The sequence below is a fragment of the Cherax quadricarinatus genome, chromosome 59 (genome assembly GCF_038502225.1).
Source record: "Cherax quadricarinatus isolate ZL_2023a chromosome 59, ASM3850222v1, whole genome shotgun sequence".
NCBI classification, from domain to species: Eukaryota; Metazoa; Arthropoda; class Malacostraca; order Decapoda; family Parastacidae; genus Cherax; species Cherax quadricarinatus.
Window position 1 is genome coordinate 14,273,326 of NC_091350.1, and position 14,842 is coordinate 14,288,167.

The following is a 14,842-nucleotide window of genomic DNA, read 5'->3' on the forward strand; positions in this document are numbered from 1 at the left end:
GAGGGATGTGGGTGGCCTTACTGTTATGTACAAGGCCAATATTGTCAAAGTACCACACTTGGATCCACTTCGAGGACAGCGTGAAACAAGCTTTTATGCCACAAGACAGGCAGAAAGCAGCAACTTAACACTGGCTGTACCCTTCTCCAGAACTTCACTCCATCTGAGATCCTATATACCCAGGATGACTTGAGTATGGAACACATTCGTACAGCATAATGATGTCAACGAGATAAAGTCAGTTGATCAAATGAAAATGCTGGCCCACAGATGGCTCCAACTTCATCCTGTTCCCTACTTGTATGTCTCATAACAATAAAAATGCTTTCAAATGAGCTGATGTAGGTAACAGCTCTTAGCTTGCCAATCAAGTTAGGAATCCTTAACCTGTAAATAGCTTGTCAATAAAGCTAGGGATCCTTAACCTTGTCAAACCCTGTGTAAAAAAAAGTGATAGACAGAGAGATCGATAGACAGAGAGAGAGAGAGAGAGAGAGAAACAGAGACATAGAGAGAGACAGAGACAGAGAGAGAGAGAGACATAGAGAGAGAGAGACATAGAGAGAGAGAGACATAGAGACATAGAGAGAGAGAGACATAGAGAGAGAGAGAGAGAGAGAGAGAGAGAGAGAGAGAGAGACAGAGAGAGAGACAGAGAGAGAGACAGAGAGAGAGAGAGACAGAGAGAGACAGACAGAGAGACAGACAGAGAGACAGAGAGAGAGAGAGAGAGAGAGAGAGAGAGAGAGAGAGAGAGAGACAGAGAGAGAGACAGAGAGACAGAGAGAGAGACAGAGAGAGAGACAGAGAGAGAGAGAGAGAGACAGCGAGAGACAGCGAGAGACAGAGAGAGACAGAGAGAGACAGAGAGAGACAGAGAGAGACAGAGAGAGACAGAGAGAGACAGAGAGAGAGAGAGAGAGAGAGAGAGAGAGAGATAGAGAGACATGGTGGTAGGCTGGTAGACAGCAACCACCCAGGGAGGTACTACCGTCCTGCCAAGTGAGTGTAAAACGAAAGCCTGTAATTGTTTTACATGATGGCAGGATTGCTGGTGTCTTTTGTCTGTTTCATAAACATGCAAGATTACAGGTACATCTTGCTACTTCTACTTACACTTAGGTCACACTACACATACATGTACACATTTATTTATACACACTCATCTGAGTTTTCTTTGACTTTATCTTAATAGTTCTTGGTCTTATTACTTTTCCTTTTATATCCATGGGGAAGTGGAATAAGAATCTTTCCTCCGTAAGCCATGCGTATTGTAAAAGTCAACTAAAATGCCGGGAACAATGGCCTACTAACCTCTTTTCCTGTAATAATTACTAAAAAGAATAAGAAGAAAACTGTCAAAGTGGGATGTCTGAAAGTGCATGGATGTTGTGCAAATAAGAAAGAGATGATTGTGCATGTTATGAATAAGAAGAAGCTGGATGTCCTGGCTTTAAGTGAAACAAAGCTGAAGGGGGTGGGAGAGTTTCAGTGGAAAGGAATAAATGGGATTAGGTCAGGGGTTTCAAACAGAGTTAGAGCTAAAGAAGGAGTAGCAATAATGTTGAAGGATAAGCTATGGCAGGAAAAGAGGGACTATAAATGTATTAATTCAAGGATTATATGGAGTAAAATAAAGTGGGTTATAGTAAGCATATATGCACCTGGAGAAGAGAGAAGTGTAGAGGAGAGAGACTGATTTTGGGAAATGTTGAGTGAATGTGTGGGGAGTTTTGAACCAAGTGTGAGAGTACTTGTGGTTGGGGATTTCAATGTTAAAGTGGGTAAAAATGTAGTGGAGAGAGAAGTAGGTAAATCTGGGGTGCCAGGGGGTAAATGAAAATGGGAAGCCTTTAACTGAGCTATATGTAGAAAGAGGTTTGGTAATAAGTAATACATATTTTATGAAAAAGAAGATAAATAAATATACAAGGTATGATATAGCACGTAATGAAAGTAGTCTGTTAGATTATGTATTGGTGGATAAAAGGTTGATGAGCAAGCTCCAGGATGTACACGTTTATAGAGGGGCAACTGATATATTGGATCATTATTTAGTTGTAGCCACAGTTAGAGTAAGAGGTAGATGGGACAAGAGGAAAATGGCAACAAGTAAGAGGGAGGTGAAAGTGTATAAACTAAGGGAGGAGGAAGTTCGGGTGAGTTATAAGCAACTATTGGCAGAAAGGTGGGCTGGTGCAAGTATGAGTAGTGGGGGGTTGAAGAGGGTTGGAATAGTTTTAAAAATGCAGTATTATAATGTGGGGCAGAAGTTTGTGGTTGTAGGAGGGTGGGTGCAGGGCGAAAGAGGTGATTGGTGGAATGATGAAGTAAAGGGTGGGTGATAGAAAAAGTTACCTTATAGAGGTTTTGCAGAAGTAAAAGAAAAGTAGAGTATGGAGAGGTTTTAAAAGAGAAGGAGAGAGTGAAAAGAAATGAAGAGAGTGGTGAGAGGGTGCAAAAGGAGAGCAGCTGATAGAGTGGGAGAGGCACAAAGAAATTTTAATGAAAATAAGAAATTTTGGAGTGAGTTAAATAAGTTAAGAAAGCCTAGGGAACGAATGTATTTGTCAGTTAAAAACAGAGTAGGGGAGTTAGAAGATGGGGAGATGGAGGTATTGGGTAGATGGCCAGAATATTTTGAGCAATTTTTAAATGACGATGAAGAAAGGGAGGGTGTAATTTCATGCTCTGGCCAGGGAGGTATACCATGTTTTAGGAGTGAAGAAGAGCAGGATATGAGTGTGGGGGGAGGTGCGTGAGGCATTACGTAGAATGAAAGGGGGTAAAGCAGCTGGAACTGGCGGGATCATGACAGAAATGTTAAAAGCAGAGGGGGATATAGTGTTGGAGTGGTTGGTATTTTCGTTTAATAAATGTATGAAATATAGGTAGTAGGTTGGTAGACAGCAACTGCCCAGGGAGGTACCACTGTCCCGCCAAGTGAGTGTAAAACGGAAACCTGCAATTGTTTTACATGATGGTAGGATTGCTGGTGTCTTTTTTTTGTCTCATAAACATGCAAGATTTCAGGTACGTCTTGCTATTTCTATTTACACTTTGGTCACACTACACATACATGTACAAGCATATATATATACACACCCCTCTGGGTTTTCTTCTACTTTCTTTCTAGTTCTTGTTCTTGTTTATTTCCTCTTACCTCCATGGGAAAGTGGAACAGAATTCTTCCTCCGTAAGCCATGCGTGTTGTAAGAGGCGACTAAAATGACAGGAGCAAGGGGCTAGTAACCTCTTCTCCTGCATATATTACTAAATGTAAAAGGAGAAACTTTCGTTTTTCCCTTTGGGCCACCCCACTTCGGTGGGATACGGCCGGTGTGTTAAAAGAAAGAAAAGGAGAAACTTTCGTTTTTCCTTTTGGGCCACCCCGCCTCTGTAGGATACGGCCGGTGTGTTGAAAGAAAGAAAGAAGTCTGTTGAGTGTACCTGGTAAAGTGTATGCTAGGGTTATTATTGAAAGAATTAAGAGTAAGACGTTGAATAAGATAGCAGATGATCAAGGTAGGGGGTGTGTAGACAAAGTGTTTACAGTGAAACATATAGGTGAACAGTACTTAGATAAGGATAGAAAGGTTTTTGTGGCATTTGTGGATTTGGAAAAGGCGTATGACAGGGTGGATAGGGGGGCAATGTGGCAGATGTTGCAGGTGTATGGTATAGGAGATAGGTTTCTGAAAGCAGTGAAGAGTTTTTATGCGGATAGTGAGGCTCAGGTTAGAGTATGTAGGAGAGAGGGAGATTATTTCCCAGTAAAAGTAGGCCTTAGACAAGGATGTGTGATGTCACCATGGTTGTTCAATATATTTATAGATGGGGTTGTAAGAGAAGTGAATGTGAGCGTCTTGGCAAGAGGTGTGGAGTTAAAAGATAAAGAATCAAACACAACGTGGGAGTTGTCACAGTTGCTCTTTGCTGATGACACTGCTTTTGGGAGATTCTACAGAGAAGTTGCAGAGGCTGGTGGATGAATTTGGTAGGGTATGTAAAAGAAGAAAATTAAAAGTGAATATAGGAAAGAGTAAGGTGATGAAGATAACAAAAAGATTAGTTGACAAAAGATTGGATATCAGAGTGGAGGGAGAGAGTATGGAGGAGGTGAATGTATTCAGATATTTGGGAGTGGACATGTCACCAGATGGGTCTATGAAGGATGAGGCGAATCACAGAATTGATAAGACTACAAGGGTGAGTGGTGCACTTAGGAGTCTGTGGAGACAAAGAACTTTGTCCATGGAAGCGAAGAGGAATGTATGAGAGTATAGTTATACCAACACTCTTATATGGGTGTGAAGCATGGGTAATGAATGTTGCAATAAGAAGGCTGGAGGCAGTGGAGATGTCATGTCTGAGGGCAATGTGTGGTGTGAATATAATGCAGAGAATTCTTAGTTTGGAAATTAGGAGGAGGTGCGGGATTATCAAAACTATTATCCAGAGGGCTGAGGAGGGGTTACTGAGGTGGTTCGGGCATGTAGAGAGAATGGAACGAAACAGAATGGCTTCAAGAATGTATAAATCTGTAGTGGAGGGAAGGCAGGGTAGGGGTCAGCCTAGGAAAGGTTGGATGGAGGGGGTAAAGGAGATTTTATGGGCGAGGGGCCTGGATTTGCAGCAAGTATGCGTGAGCGTATTTGATAGGAGTGAATGGAGACAAATGGTTTTTAATACTTGACGTGCTGTTGGAGTGTGAGCAAAGTAACATTTATGAAGGGATTCAGGGAAATTGGCAGGCCAGAATTGAGTCCAGGAGATGGGAAGTACAGTGTCTGCACTCTGAAGGAGGGGTGTTAACCCTTTCAGGGTCCGTCCCGTAGATCTACGGCTTTACGTTCAGGGTTGGGTCCAACCGAGATCTACGCCATGAGCTCAGCTCACTCTGATAAACTGTGAGTGGTACATTTGGGCCTAGATATGAGAGAATACATCTATGTGGTATGTGTGCACCACATAAAACAGATCCTGCAGCACACTGTGTATAATGAGAGAAAAAAAATGAAATCATGATTTTTCGATTAAAACAGCAACTTTGCAGTGTTTTTTGTATGTTTTTTATAGTTGTATTTGCGATTTCTTGGTATCATTTGATAGAATGGAAGACATATTACAGAAATAGAGATGATTTTGATTGGTTTTAGCACTGGAAATGGCTTGAAACTGAGCTCAAAGTAGCAGAAATGTTAAATTTTTGCAGATATTCAAGAGTAAACAAACGACCTCACACGTCTAATACACACCAGCTGGTGGGTCTGATATACATTCACAAATATGGTGATGATATTTATACAATTATTACAGTATTGCATAACAGTAAATCTTCTATTTTTGGTGTGAATAAAAATTCATTATGTGAATAAAAAATCAAAATGGAATTTATTTGTAAAGCCTCAAAACATAACTAATGAACAGAGGAAATGTTAGTTTAGTGCCAGGAATGCCTACATTGTTCATTCTGGACCCTATTTTGAAATTGGAATATTTTGAACTTTGTGTTAAATTGGCCAAATTAACAATTTCCGATCACTTTATTTTGTAGTTGAAACAGTTGACTTAGCGATTTCTTGTGCTCAATCGATAGAATAGAAGTAATACTAGTGAAATAGCTAAGAATTTGGTTGATTGGAATAATGTAATTGGCCTAAAATGGGAGTCAAAGTTGGCAAAATCGCCGATTCAAGTAAATATCGCTGACACATCAAAATTAGCGAGCATAATTTCGTCAATTTTCCACAAATTTCAATTTCGTACTTTTTGTTTTATTACCTTCACAAAAAGATTCTCTACGATTTCATAAGAAAAAATAACAAATTTTTTTTTTGAAAATTCTTGGACACTGGTGCGTGACTCCAGATTTGGGCCTTGGACCCTGAAAGGGTTAATGTTGCAGTTTTATAAACCGTAGTGTAAAGAACCCCTCTGGCAAGACAGTGATGGAGTGAATGACGATGAAAGCGTTTCTTTTTTGGGCCACCCTGCCTTGGTGGGAATACACTGTGCTAATAATAAAAATAAAATAATAACAGAGGTTTTTGTTACATTTATGGATTTGGAAAAGACACATGTTAGGGTGGATAAGGAAGCAATATGGCAGATGGTACGAGTGTATGGAATAGGTGGTAGGTTAGTGAAAGCAATTCAGTTTTTGAGGACAGTGAGGCTCAGGTCAAATTATACACGTAGGAGAGAGAGAAATTATTTCCGGGTAATAGTAGGCCTTACACTTACACTTAGGTCACACTACACATACATGTACACGTTTATTTATACACACTCATCTGCGTTTTCTTTGATTTTATCTTAATAGTTCTTGGTCTTATTACTTTTCCTTTTATATCCATGGGGAAGTGGAATAAGAATCTTTCCTCCGTAAGCCATGCGTGTTGTAAAAGTCAACTAAAATGCCGGAACAATGGGCTAGTAACCCCTTTTCCTGTAAAGATTACTAAAAAGAATAAGAAGAAAATTGTCAAAGTGGGAAGTCTGAATGTGCGTGGATGTTGTGCAAATGATAAGAAAGAGATGATTGTGGATGTTATGAATGAGAAGAAACTGGATGTCCTGGCTTTAAATGAAACAAAGCTGAAGGGGGTGGGAGAGTTTCAACGGGGAGGAATAAATGGGATTAGGTCAGGGGTTTCAAATAGAGTTAGAGCTAAAGAAGCAGTAGCAATAATGTTGAAGGATAAGCTATGGCAGGAAAAGAGGGACTACAAATGTATAAATTCAAGGATTATGTGGAGTAAAATAAAGATTGGATGTGAAAAGTGGGTTACAGTAAGCGTGTATGCACCTGGATAAGAGAGAAGTGTAGAGGAGAGAGAGAGATTCTGGGAAATGTTGAGTGAATGCGTGGGGAGTTTTGAATCAAGTGTGAGAGTAATGGTGGTTGGGGATTTCAATGCTAAAGTGGGTAAAAATGTTATGGAGGGAGTAGTAGGTAAATCTGGGGTGCCAGGGGTATATGTAAATGGGAAGCCTTTGAGCTATGTGTAGAAAGAAATTTGGTAACAAGTAATACATATTTTATGAAAAAGAGGATAAATAAATATACAAGGTATGATGTAGCACGTAATGAAAGTAGTTTGTTAGATTATGTATTGGTGGATAAAAGGTTGATGGGTAGGCTCCAGGATGTGCATGTTTATAGAGGGGCAACTGATATATCGGATCATTATTTAGTTGTAGCTACAGTTAGAGTAAGAGGTAGATGGGAAAAGAGGAAGGTGGCAACAAGTAAGAGGGAGGTGAAAGTGTATAAACTAAGGGAGGAGAAAGTTCGGGCGAGATATAAGCGACTATTGGCAGAAAGGTGGGCTAGTGCAAAGATGAATAGTGGGGGGGTTGAAGAGGGTTGGAATAGTTTTAAAAATGCAGTATTAGAATGTGAGGCAGAAGTTTGTGGTTATAGGAGGGTGGGGGCAGGAGGAAAGAGGAGTGATTGGTGGAATGATGAAGTAAAGGGTGTGATAAAAGAAAAAGGTAGCTTATGAGAGGTTTTTACAAAGCAGAAGTGTTATAAGAAGAGCAGAGTATATGGAGAGTAAAAGAAAGGTGAAGAGAGTGGTGAGAGAGTGCAAAGGGAGAGCAGATGATAGAGTGGGAGAGGCACTGTCAAGAAATTTTAATGAAAATAAGAAAAAATTTTGGAGGGAGTCAAACAAGTTAAGAAAGCTTAGGGAAAGTATGCACTGGCCAGGGAGGTATACCATCTTTTAGGAGTGAAGAAGAGCAGAATGTAAGTGTGGTGGAGGTACGTGAGACATTACGTAGAATGAAAGGGGTTAAAGCAGCTGGAACTGATGGGATCATGACAGAAATGTTAAAAGCAGGGGGGATATAGTGTTGGAGTGGTTGGTACTTTTGTTTAATAAATGTATGAAAAGAGGGAAAAGGTTACCTGAGGGATTGGCAGAGAAGCATGTATAGTCCCTTTATATAAAGGGAAAGGGGACAAAAGAGATTGTAAAAATTATAGAGGAATAAGTTTACTGAGTATACCAGGAAAAGTATACGGTAGGGTTATAATTGAAAGAATTAGAGGTAAGACAGAATGTAGGATTGCGGATGAGCAGGGAGGCTTCAGAGTGGGTAGGGGATGCGTAGATCAAGTGTTTACATTGAAGCATATATGTGAACAGTATTTAGATAAAGGTAGGGAAGTTTTTATTGCATTTACGGATTTAGAAAAGGCATATGATAGAGTGGATAATGGCAGAGCAAGTATATGGAATAGGTGGTGTTATAAATGCTGTACTTTTATGAGGATGAGGCTCAGGTTAGTGTGTAGAGAGCGGTAAAGTAGGTCTTGACAGGGATGTAATGTCACCATGGTTGTTTAATATATTTATAGTGGGGTTGTAAAAGAAGTTAATGCAGGGATTGGGAGAGGGGTGGATTAAATTATGGGGAATCAAATTCAAAATGGGAATTGTTACTTTGCTGATGATACTGTGCTTATGGGAGATTCTAAAGAAAAATTGCAAAGGTTAGTGGATGAGTTTGAGAATGTGTGTAAAGGTAGAAAGTTGAAAGTGAACATAGAAAAGAATAAGGTGATGAGGGTATCAAATGATTTAGATAAAGAAAAATTGGATATCAAATTGGGGAGGAGGAGTATGGAAGAAGTGAATGTTTTCAGATACTTGGGAGTTGACGTGTTGGCAGATGGATTTATGAAGGATGAGGTTAATCATAGAATTGATGAGGGAAAAAAGGTGAGTGGTGCATTGAGGTATATGTGGAGTCAAAAAATGTTATCTATGGAGGCAAAGAAGGGAATGTATGAATGTATAGTAGTACCAACACTCTTATATGGATGTGAAGCTTGGGTGGTAAATGCAGCAGCGAGGAGACGGTTGGAGGCAGTGGAGATGTCCTGTCTAAGGGCAATGTGTGGTGTAAATATTATGCAGAAAATTCAGAGTGTGGAAATTAGGAGAAGGTGTGGAGTTAATAAAAGCATTAGTCAGAGGGCAGAAGAGGGGTTGTTGAGGTGGTTTGGTCATTTAGAGAGAATGGATCAAAGTAGAATGACATGGAAAGCATATAAATCTATAGGGAAGGAAGGAGGGTAGGGGTTGTCCTCGAAAGGGTTGGAAAGGGGGAGGGGGTAAAGGAGGTTTTGTGGGCGAGGGGCTTGGGCTTCCAGCAAGCGGGCATGAGCGTGTTAGATAGGAGTGAATGGAAACGAATGATACTTGGGACCTGACGATCTGTTGGAGTGTGAGCAGGATAATATTTAGTGAAGGGATTCAGGGAAACCGGTTATTTTCATATAGTCGGACTTGAGTCCTGGAAATGGGAAGTACAATGCCTGCACTTTAAAGGAGGGGTTTGGGATATTGGCAGTTTGGAGGGATATGTTGTGTATCTTTATACGTATATGCTTCTAAACTGTTGTATTCTGAGCACCTCTGCAAAAACAGTGATAATGTGTGAGTGTGGTGAAAGTGTTGAATGATGATGAAAGTATTTTCTTTTTGGGGATTTTCTTTCTTTTTTGGGTCACCCTGCCTCGGTGGGAGACGGCCGACTTGTTGAAAAAAAAAAAAAAAAAGTAGGCCTTAGACAGGGATGTGTGATGTCACCATGGTTGTTCAATATATTTACAGAAGGGATTGTAAGAGAAGTGAATGCTCGGGTGTTGGGAAGAGCTGTGGGATTAAAAGATAAGGAATCTGAATCTTAACACAAAGTGGAAGATATCGCAGTTGCTTTATGCCAATGACAGTGTGCTTTCGGGAGATTCCGAAGAGAAGTGGCAGAGATTGGTGGATGAATTTGGGAGGGTGTGTAAAAGGAGGAAATTGAAAGTGAACATAGGAAAGAACAAGGTGATGAGAATAACAAAAAAAATTAGATAATTAAAGACCAGATATCAGACTAGAGGGAGTATGTAGGAAGTGAATGTGTTCAGATATCTGGGAGTTGAAATGTCAGTAGATAGGGCTATGAAAGACGAAGTAAACCACAGAACTGACGAGAGAAAAAAGGCGAGTGGTATACTATGGAGTCTGTGGAGACAAAGGACATTATCCATGGAAGCAAAAAGGGGGAATGTATGAAAGTATAGTGGTACCAATGCTCTTATATGAATGTGAAGCATGGGTGGTGCAATTTGCAACAAGAAGGCTGGAGGTAGTGGAGATGTTGTCTGAGGGCAATGTTTGGTGTGAATATTATGCAGTTTGGAGATTAGGTGGTGGTGAAGGGCTTGTAAAAGTATTATCCAGAGGGCTGAGGAGGGGTTGATGAGGTGGTTCAGACATTTAGAGAGGGTGGAATAAAATAGTGTGACTTGGAGGGCATATTTCTGTAGTGGAATGAAGGCAGGGTAGGGGTCATCCAAGGAAAGGTTAGAGGGAGGGGGAAAACTAGGTTTTGTGGACGAGGAACTCAGACTTCCAGCAATCGTGAGTGAGCATGTTAGATAGGAGCAAGTGGAGGCAAACGGATTTTATGACTTGACATGCTGTTGGAGTGCGAGCAAAGTAACAATTGTGAAGGGATTCAGGAAAAATGGTCAGCCGGACTTGAGTCTTGGAGGTAGAAAGTACAGTTCATGCACTCTGAAGGAGGGATGGAGACATGTTGCAGTTTTTGAACTGTAGTGTCGGAACACCTCTGGCAAGAGTTATGGAGTAAATTATGAAACTTTTTCTTCTTTTTCGGGTCACCCTGCCTTTGTGGGAAACAGCCAAAGTGTTAATAAAAAAAAATAATAATATATTCATGATAAGCCTCACTACATTCATCACAGCCCAGTAGGCCTACATGAACAATCTTCACACTCTTCAAATACTTCAAGTAATACTAACAAAAGCAAGGTAAGAAAAACTACATTTTTTGATACATGTGGACACTGAAAAAAAAATTGCTTGGCATTTTTGGATCTGTGGAACATAACCCTGTTTTTCACATACAATCTTCAGTTCAGTTAGGGCTAAATAAGATTACACACAAATTTTCAAGAACAAAACACCAGCAATAACTGATGGTCTAACACACATGAATGAACAGGAAATGAGAAAAGTAATGCTCTACTGAAATTGCAGTACCTGTGTCCTTGTCCAGAAACCTTGAATTTAGCATCTGCTTTCTTCTTCTCAAAAAATTTCTTAATGGCATCCATCTTTTTAAGTGCTGCAAATTTCTACTGTCAAAGTCCTAAACTGAAAATCAAAAAGTACAGTGTTATCCACAAATACAGTAATCACAAAACCATAAACTAATAAAGTAAACAACTCTACTAGAAAATAAAATAAAAAAGTATGAGCCCTCATTACCCATTAAAACATGCTTAAAATTGTACTGTTGTAACACTGTAATTTGTACTAATCGTAATACTGTTATTTGCATTTTGTTACCTCACTACTATAAATCTTATTAATTAAAAAATTATTGGTTACCTCTATTTGGTAATAAGGTAATATAATAAAGAAAATTCACTACTCCATAACCTATGTCTAGTTTTAAATAGTACGTAAGCATTAATATTAGTCTGCCATAAATGCTCAAGCATGATAGTGGCTTTCTTTGTACTTAACCTTTGCAAAGAAATAAAAATTTGTACAGTAGGGCCCCACTTTACGGTGTTTTGCCTTACGTCAATTCACCTTACGGCGTTCCGCTAATATGGTGATTTCAAATTATGACCAAAATTTGCTATACAGTGAGCGTTTTTTCAAATATAATGAGCCCCACCCAGTATGTTTACATTCTCCGTGAGCACAACTCTATCATGTCTGGAAATTTTCCAAAATTTCAAGTGTTTTAAAGTTATTGCAGATTTTATATAAACAGTGGACCCGCAGCTAACAATGGCATCACCTTACGTTAAATCCAGCATATGATACATTTTAACGCAAAAATTTTGCCTCGGCTAACGCTAAAAATCTCGCCCTACGCGATTCGTTTGAGACGCGTCCACATGTGGCCTGAGCGCGCCTCAGTTGTCCCGTGGGTGCCAGTGTTTACAGGTCAGCCAGTGCGGTCGCATCCACGCATACAATCGGAACATTTCATATTATCACAGCGTTTTTAGTGATTGTACCTGCAACATAAGTCACCATGGCCCCAAGAAAGCTTCTAGTGCCAACCCTGCAGGAAAAAGGGAGAGAATTACTATAGATATGAAGAAAGAGATTAAGAAAATGTGTGCAAAGTGGTTTGAAGTGCAAACCTTTATGGATGAAAATCACCCTCACACAGCTATTGCAAGCCGTGCTGGTGACTATTACAATGACAATGTTGTGAACCACTTTAGACAAATCATAAAGGAACAGGAGGTACAGGCCTCTATGGACAGATATGTTGTGCGACAGAGGTCCAGTGACTCTCAAGCTGGTCCTAGTGGCATTAAAAGAAGAAGGGAAGTATCCCCGGAAAAGGACTTGATACCTCAAGTCCTAATGGAAGGGGATTCCCCTTCTAAACATTAACAACTTCCACACTCTCCCCACCTCCCATCCCATCAATCATCACCAGGCCCGGTGGCCTGGTGGCTAAAGCTCCCGCTTCACACACGGAGGGCCCGGGTTCGATTCCCGGCGGGTGGAAACATTTCGACAAGTTTCCTTACACCTGTTGTCCTAGCAGCAAATAGGTACCTGGGTGTTAGTCGACTGGTGTGGGTCGCATCCTGGGGGACAAGATTAAGGACCCCAATGGAAATAAGTTAGACAGTCCTCGATGACGCGCTGACTTTCTTGGGTTATCCTGGGTGGCTAACCCTCCGGGGTTAAAAATCCGAAGGAAATCTTATCTTATCTTATCTTCAATAAAGGTAAGTGTCAGTTTGTGTGTATTAAAATTAATATTTCATGTGGTAAAAAATTTTTTTTTTTTCATTGGGGTGTCTTGAACGGATTAATTTGATTTCCATTATTTCTTATGGGGAAAATTAATTCAGCTAACGATAATTTCAGGATATGATGAGCTTTCAGGAACGGATTAATATCGTTAGCTGGGGGTCCACTGTACTCTGTACCTAAATATAATTACACACTGTGCTGGCATGCAGATAAACATTAAAATCACTAGGAGTCTCTCTACGCGATGCCATATAATCTCTTGGGCACATTAAATGTCATATATTAAATTAATATAGACATTTCCATTAATCCATCTATGATATTTTTTCAAAATTATATATTAAACACGTTACATAACATATAAACATGATACATACACCCACAGTATAAAAATTGACATAAATATGAGATTTGTTTACCAAGCGGTTTGTAGCATTGTTGGAAGAACTGAAGAATTACGTTTTCTCCAGTCAAACACCAGTTACTTAACTAGAAATTTATTCCTATCGTATGCCTTTACTGTATCTATAGCTATTCATAACCCTTGTGGGTTTAGTGCTTCTTTTTTATTATGATTATAATAATAACAACTTCTAATAATGAATAACTTGTAATAATAATTTGTAATAATAATTTGTCAGAGCATCATTCCTTCTAAAAATTATATGAGAATGGAAGTGTTGGTCTTTATTTATTCTACTGTATCAACGTGGGGACAACTTGTATACAATGTAAAGTTTTTTTTTTTTTTTTTCAACAAGTCGGCCGTCTCCCACCGAGGCAGGGTGACCCAAAAAAGAAAGAAAATCCCCAAAAAGAAAATACTTTCATCATCATTCAACACTTTCACCACACTGCAAATTATCACTGTTTTTGCAGAGGTGCTCAGAATACACAGTTTAGAAGCATACACATATAAAGATACAAAACATATCCCTCCAAACTGCCAATATCCCAAACCCCTCCTTTAAAGTGCAGGCATTGTACTTCCCACTTCCAGAACTCAAGTCCGACTATATGAAAATAACCGGTTTCCCTGAATCCCTTCACTAAATATTACCCTGCTCACACTCCAACAGATCGTCAGGTCCCTGGGCACCATTCGCCTCCATTCACTCCTATCTAACACGCTCCACGCACGCTTGCTGGAAGTCCAAGCCACCTTGCCCACAAAACCTCCTTTACCCCTCCCCCTCTCCAACCCTTTCGAGGACGACCCCTACCCCGCTCCCCTTCCTATAGATTTATATGCTTTCCATGTCATTCTACTTTGATCCATTCTCTCTAAATGACCAAACCACCTCAACAACCCCTCTTCTGCCCTCTAACTAATACTTTTATTAACTCCACACCTTTTCCTAATTTCCACACTCCGAATTTTCTGCATAATATTTACACCACACATTGCCCTTAAACAGGACATCTCCACTGCCTCCAACCGTCTCCTCGCTGCTGCATTTACCACCCAAGCTTCACATCCATATAAGAGTGTTGTATGAAAGTATAGTAGTACCATTCTCTTCTTTGCCTCCATAGATAACGTTTTTTGACTCCACATATACCTCAACGCACCACTCACTTATTTTCCCTCATCAATTCTATGATTAACCTGTTTTTATTATGGTATAATACAAACATGTATGAACGAACACCAGACGTGTTTGCCTAGTTTGCTTAAATTATGTGTGGGTGGGGTGGGGCTGGGAGGGCTGCCTTGCCTGGCAGCTTGACTTCCTACAAATAAAACTCACCTCTCACCCTACATTAAGACTACAAATATTTTATGGTGTACTTTGTGTGTATTTTACTTTTTATTGTTTTTAACCCTTTGACTGTTTCCGACGTATAAATACGCCATTACGAATGTTTCTTGAACGTTTGGATTTGATACAGCATAAATTCTAGCAGCTTCAAATCAAGCAGGAGAAAGTCTAGGTACCCATGTGAGAGAATGGGTCTCCATGGTCAGTGTGCACCATATAAAAAAAATCGGGGAGCCAGTGGTACAT

The 14,842-nt window shown here is 39.9% G+C and overlaps 1 protein-coding gene across 4 annotated transcripts in view; it reads right to left on the bottom strand.

Annotated features, from left to right (window-relative positions):
• Window positions 1-14,842, bottom strand: part of LOC128698704 (UBX domain-containing protein 6) — a 122,185-nt gene that overhangs the window by 67,488 nt on the left and 39,855 nt on the right. For all 4 annotated transcript variants that reach the window (XM_070097759.1, XM_070097760.1, XM_070097758.1 and 1 more), the window contains one exon: window positions 11,079-11,192. In XM_070097759.1, the coding sequence (XP_069953860.1) occupies window positions 11,079-11,152 (74 nt within the window). In that variant the 5' untranslated portion in view covers window positions 11,153-11,192. The remainder of the gene's footprint in view (window positions 1-11,078; window positions 11,193-14,842) is intronic.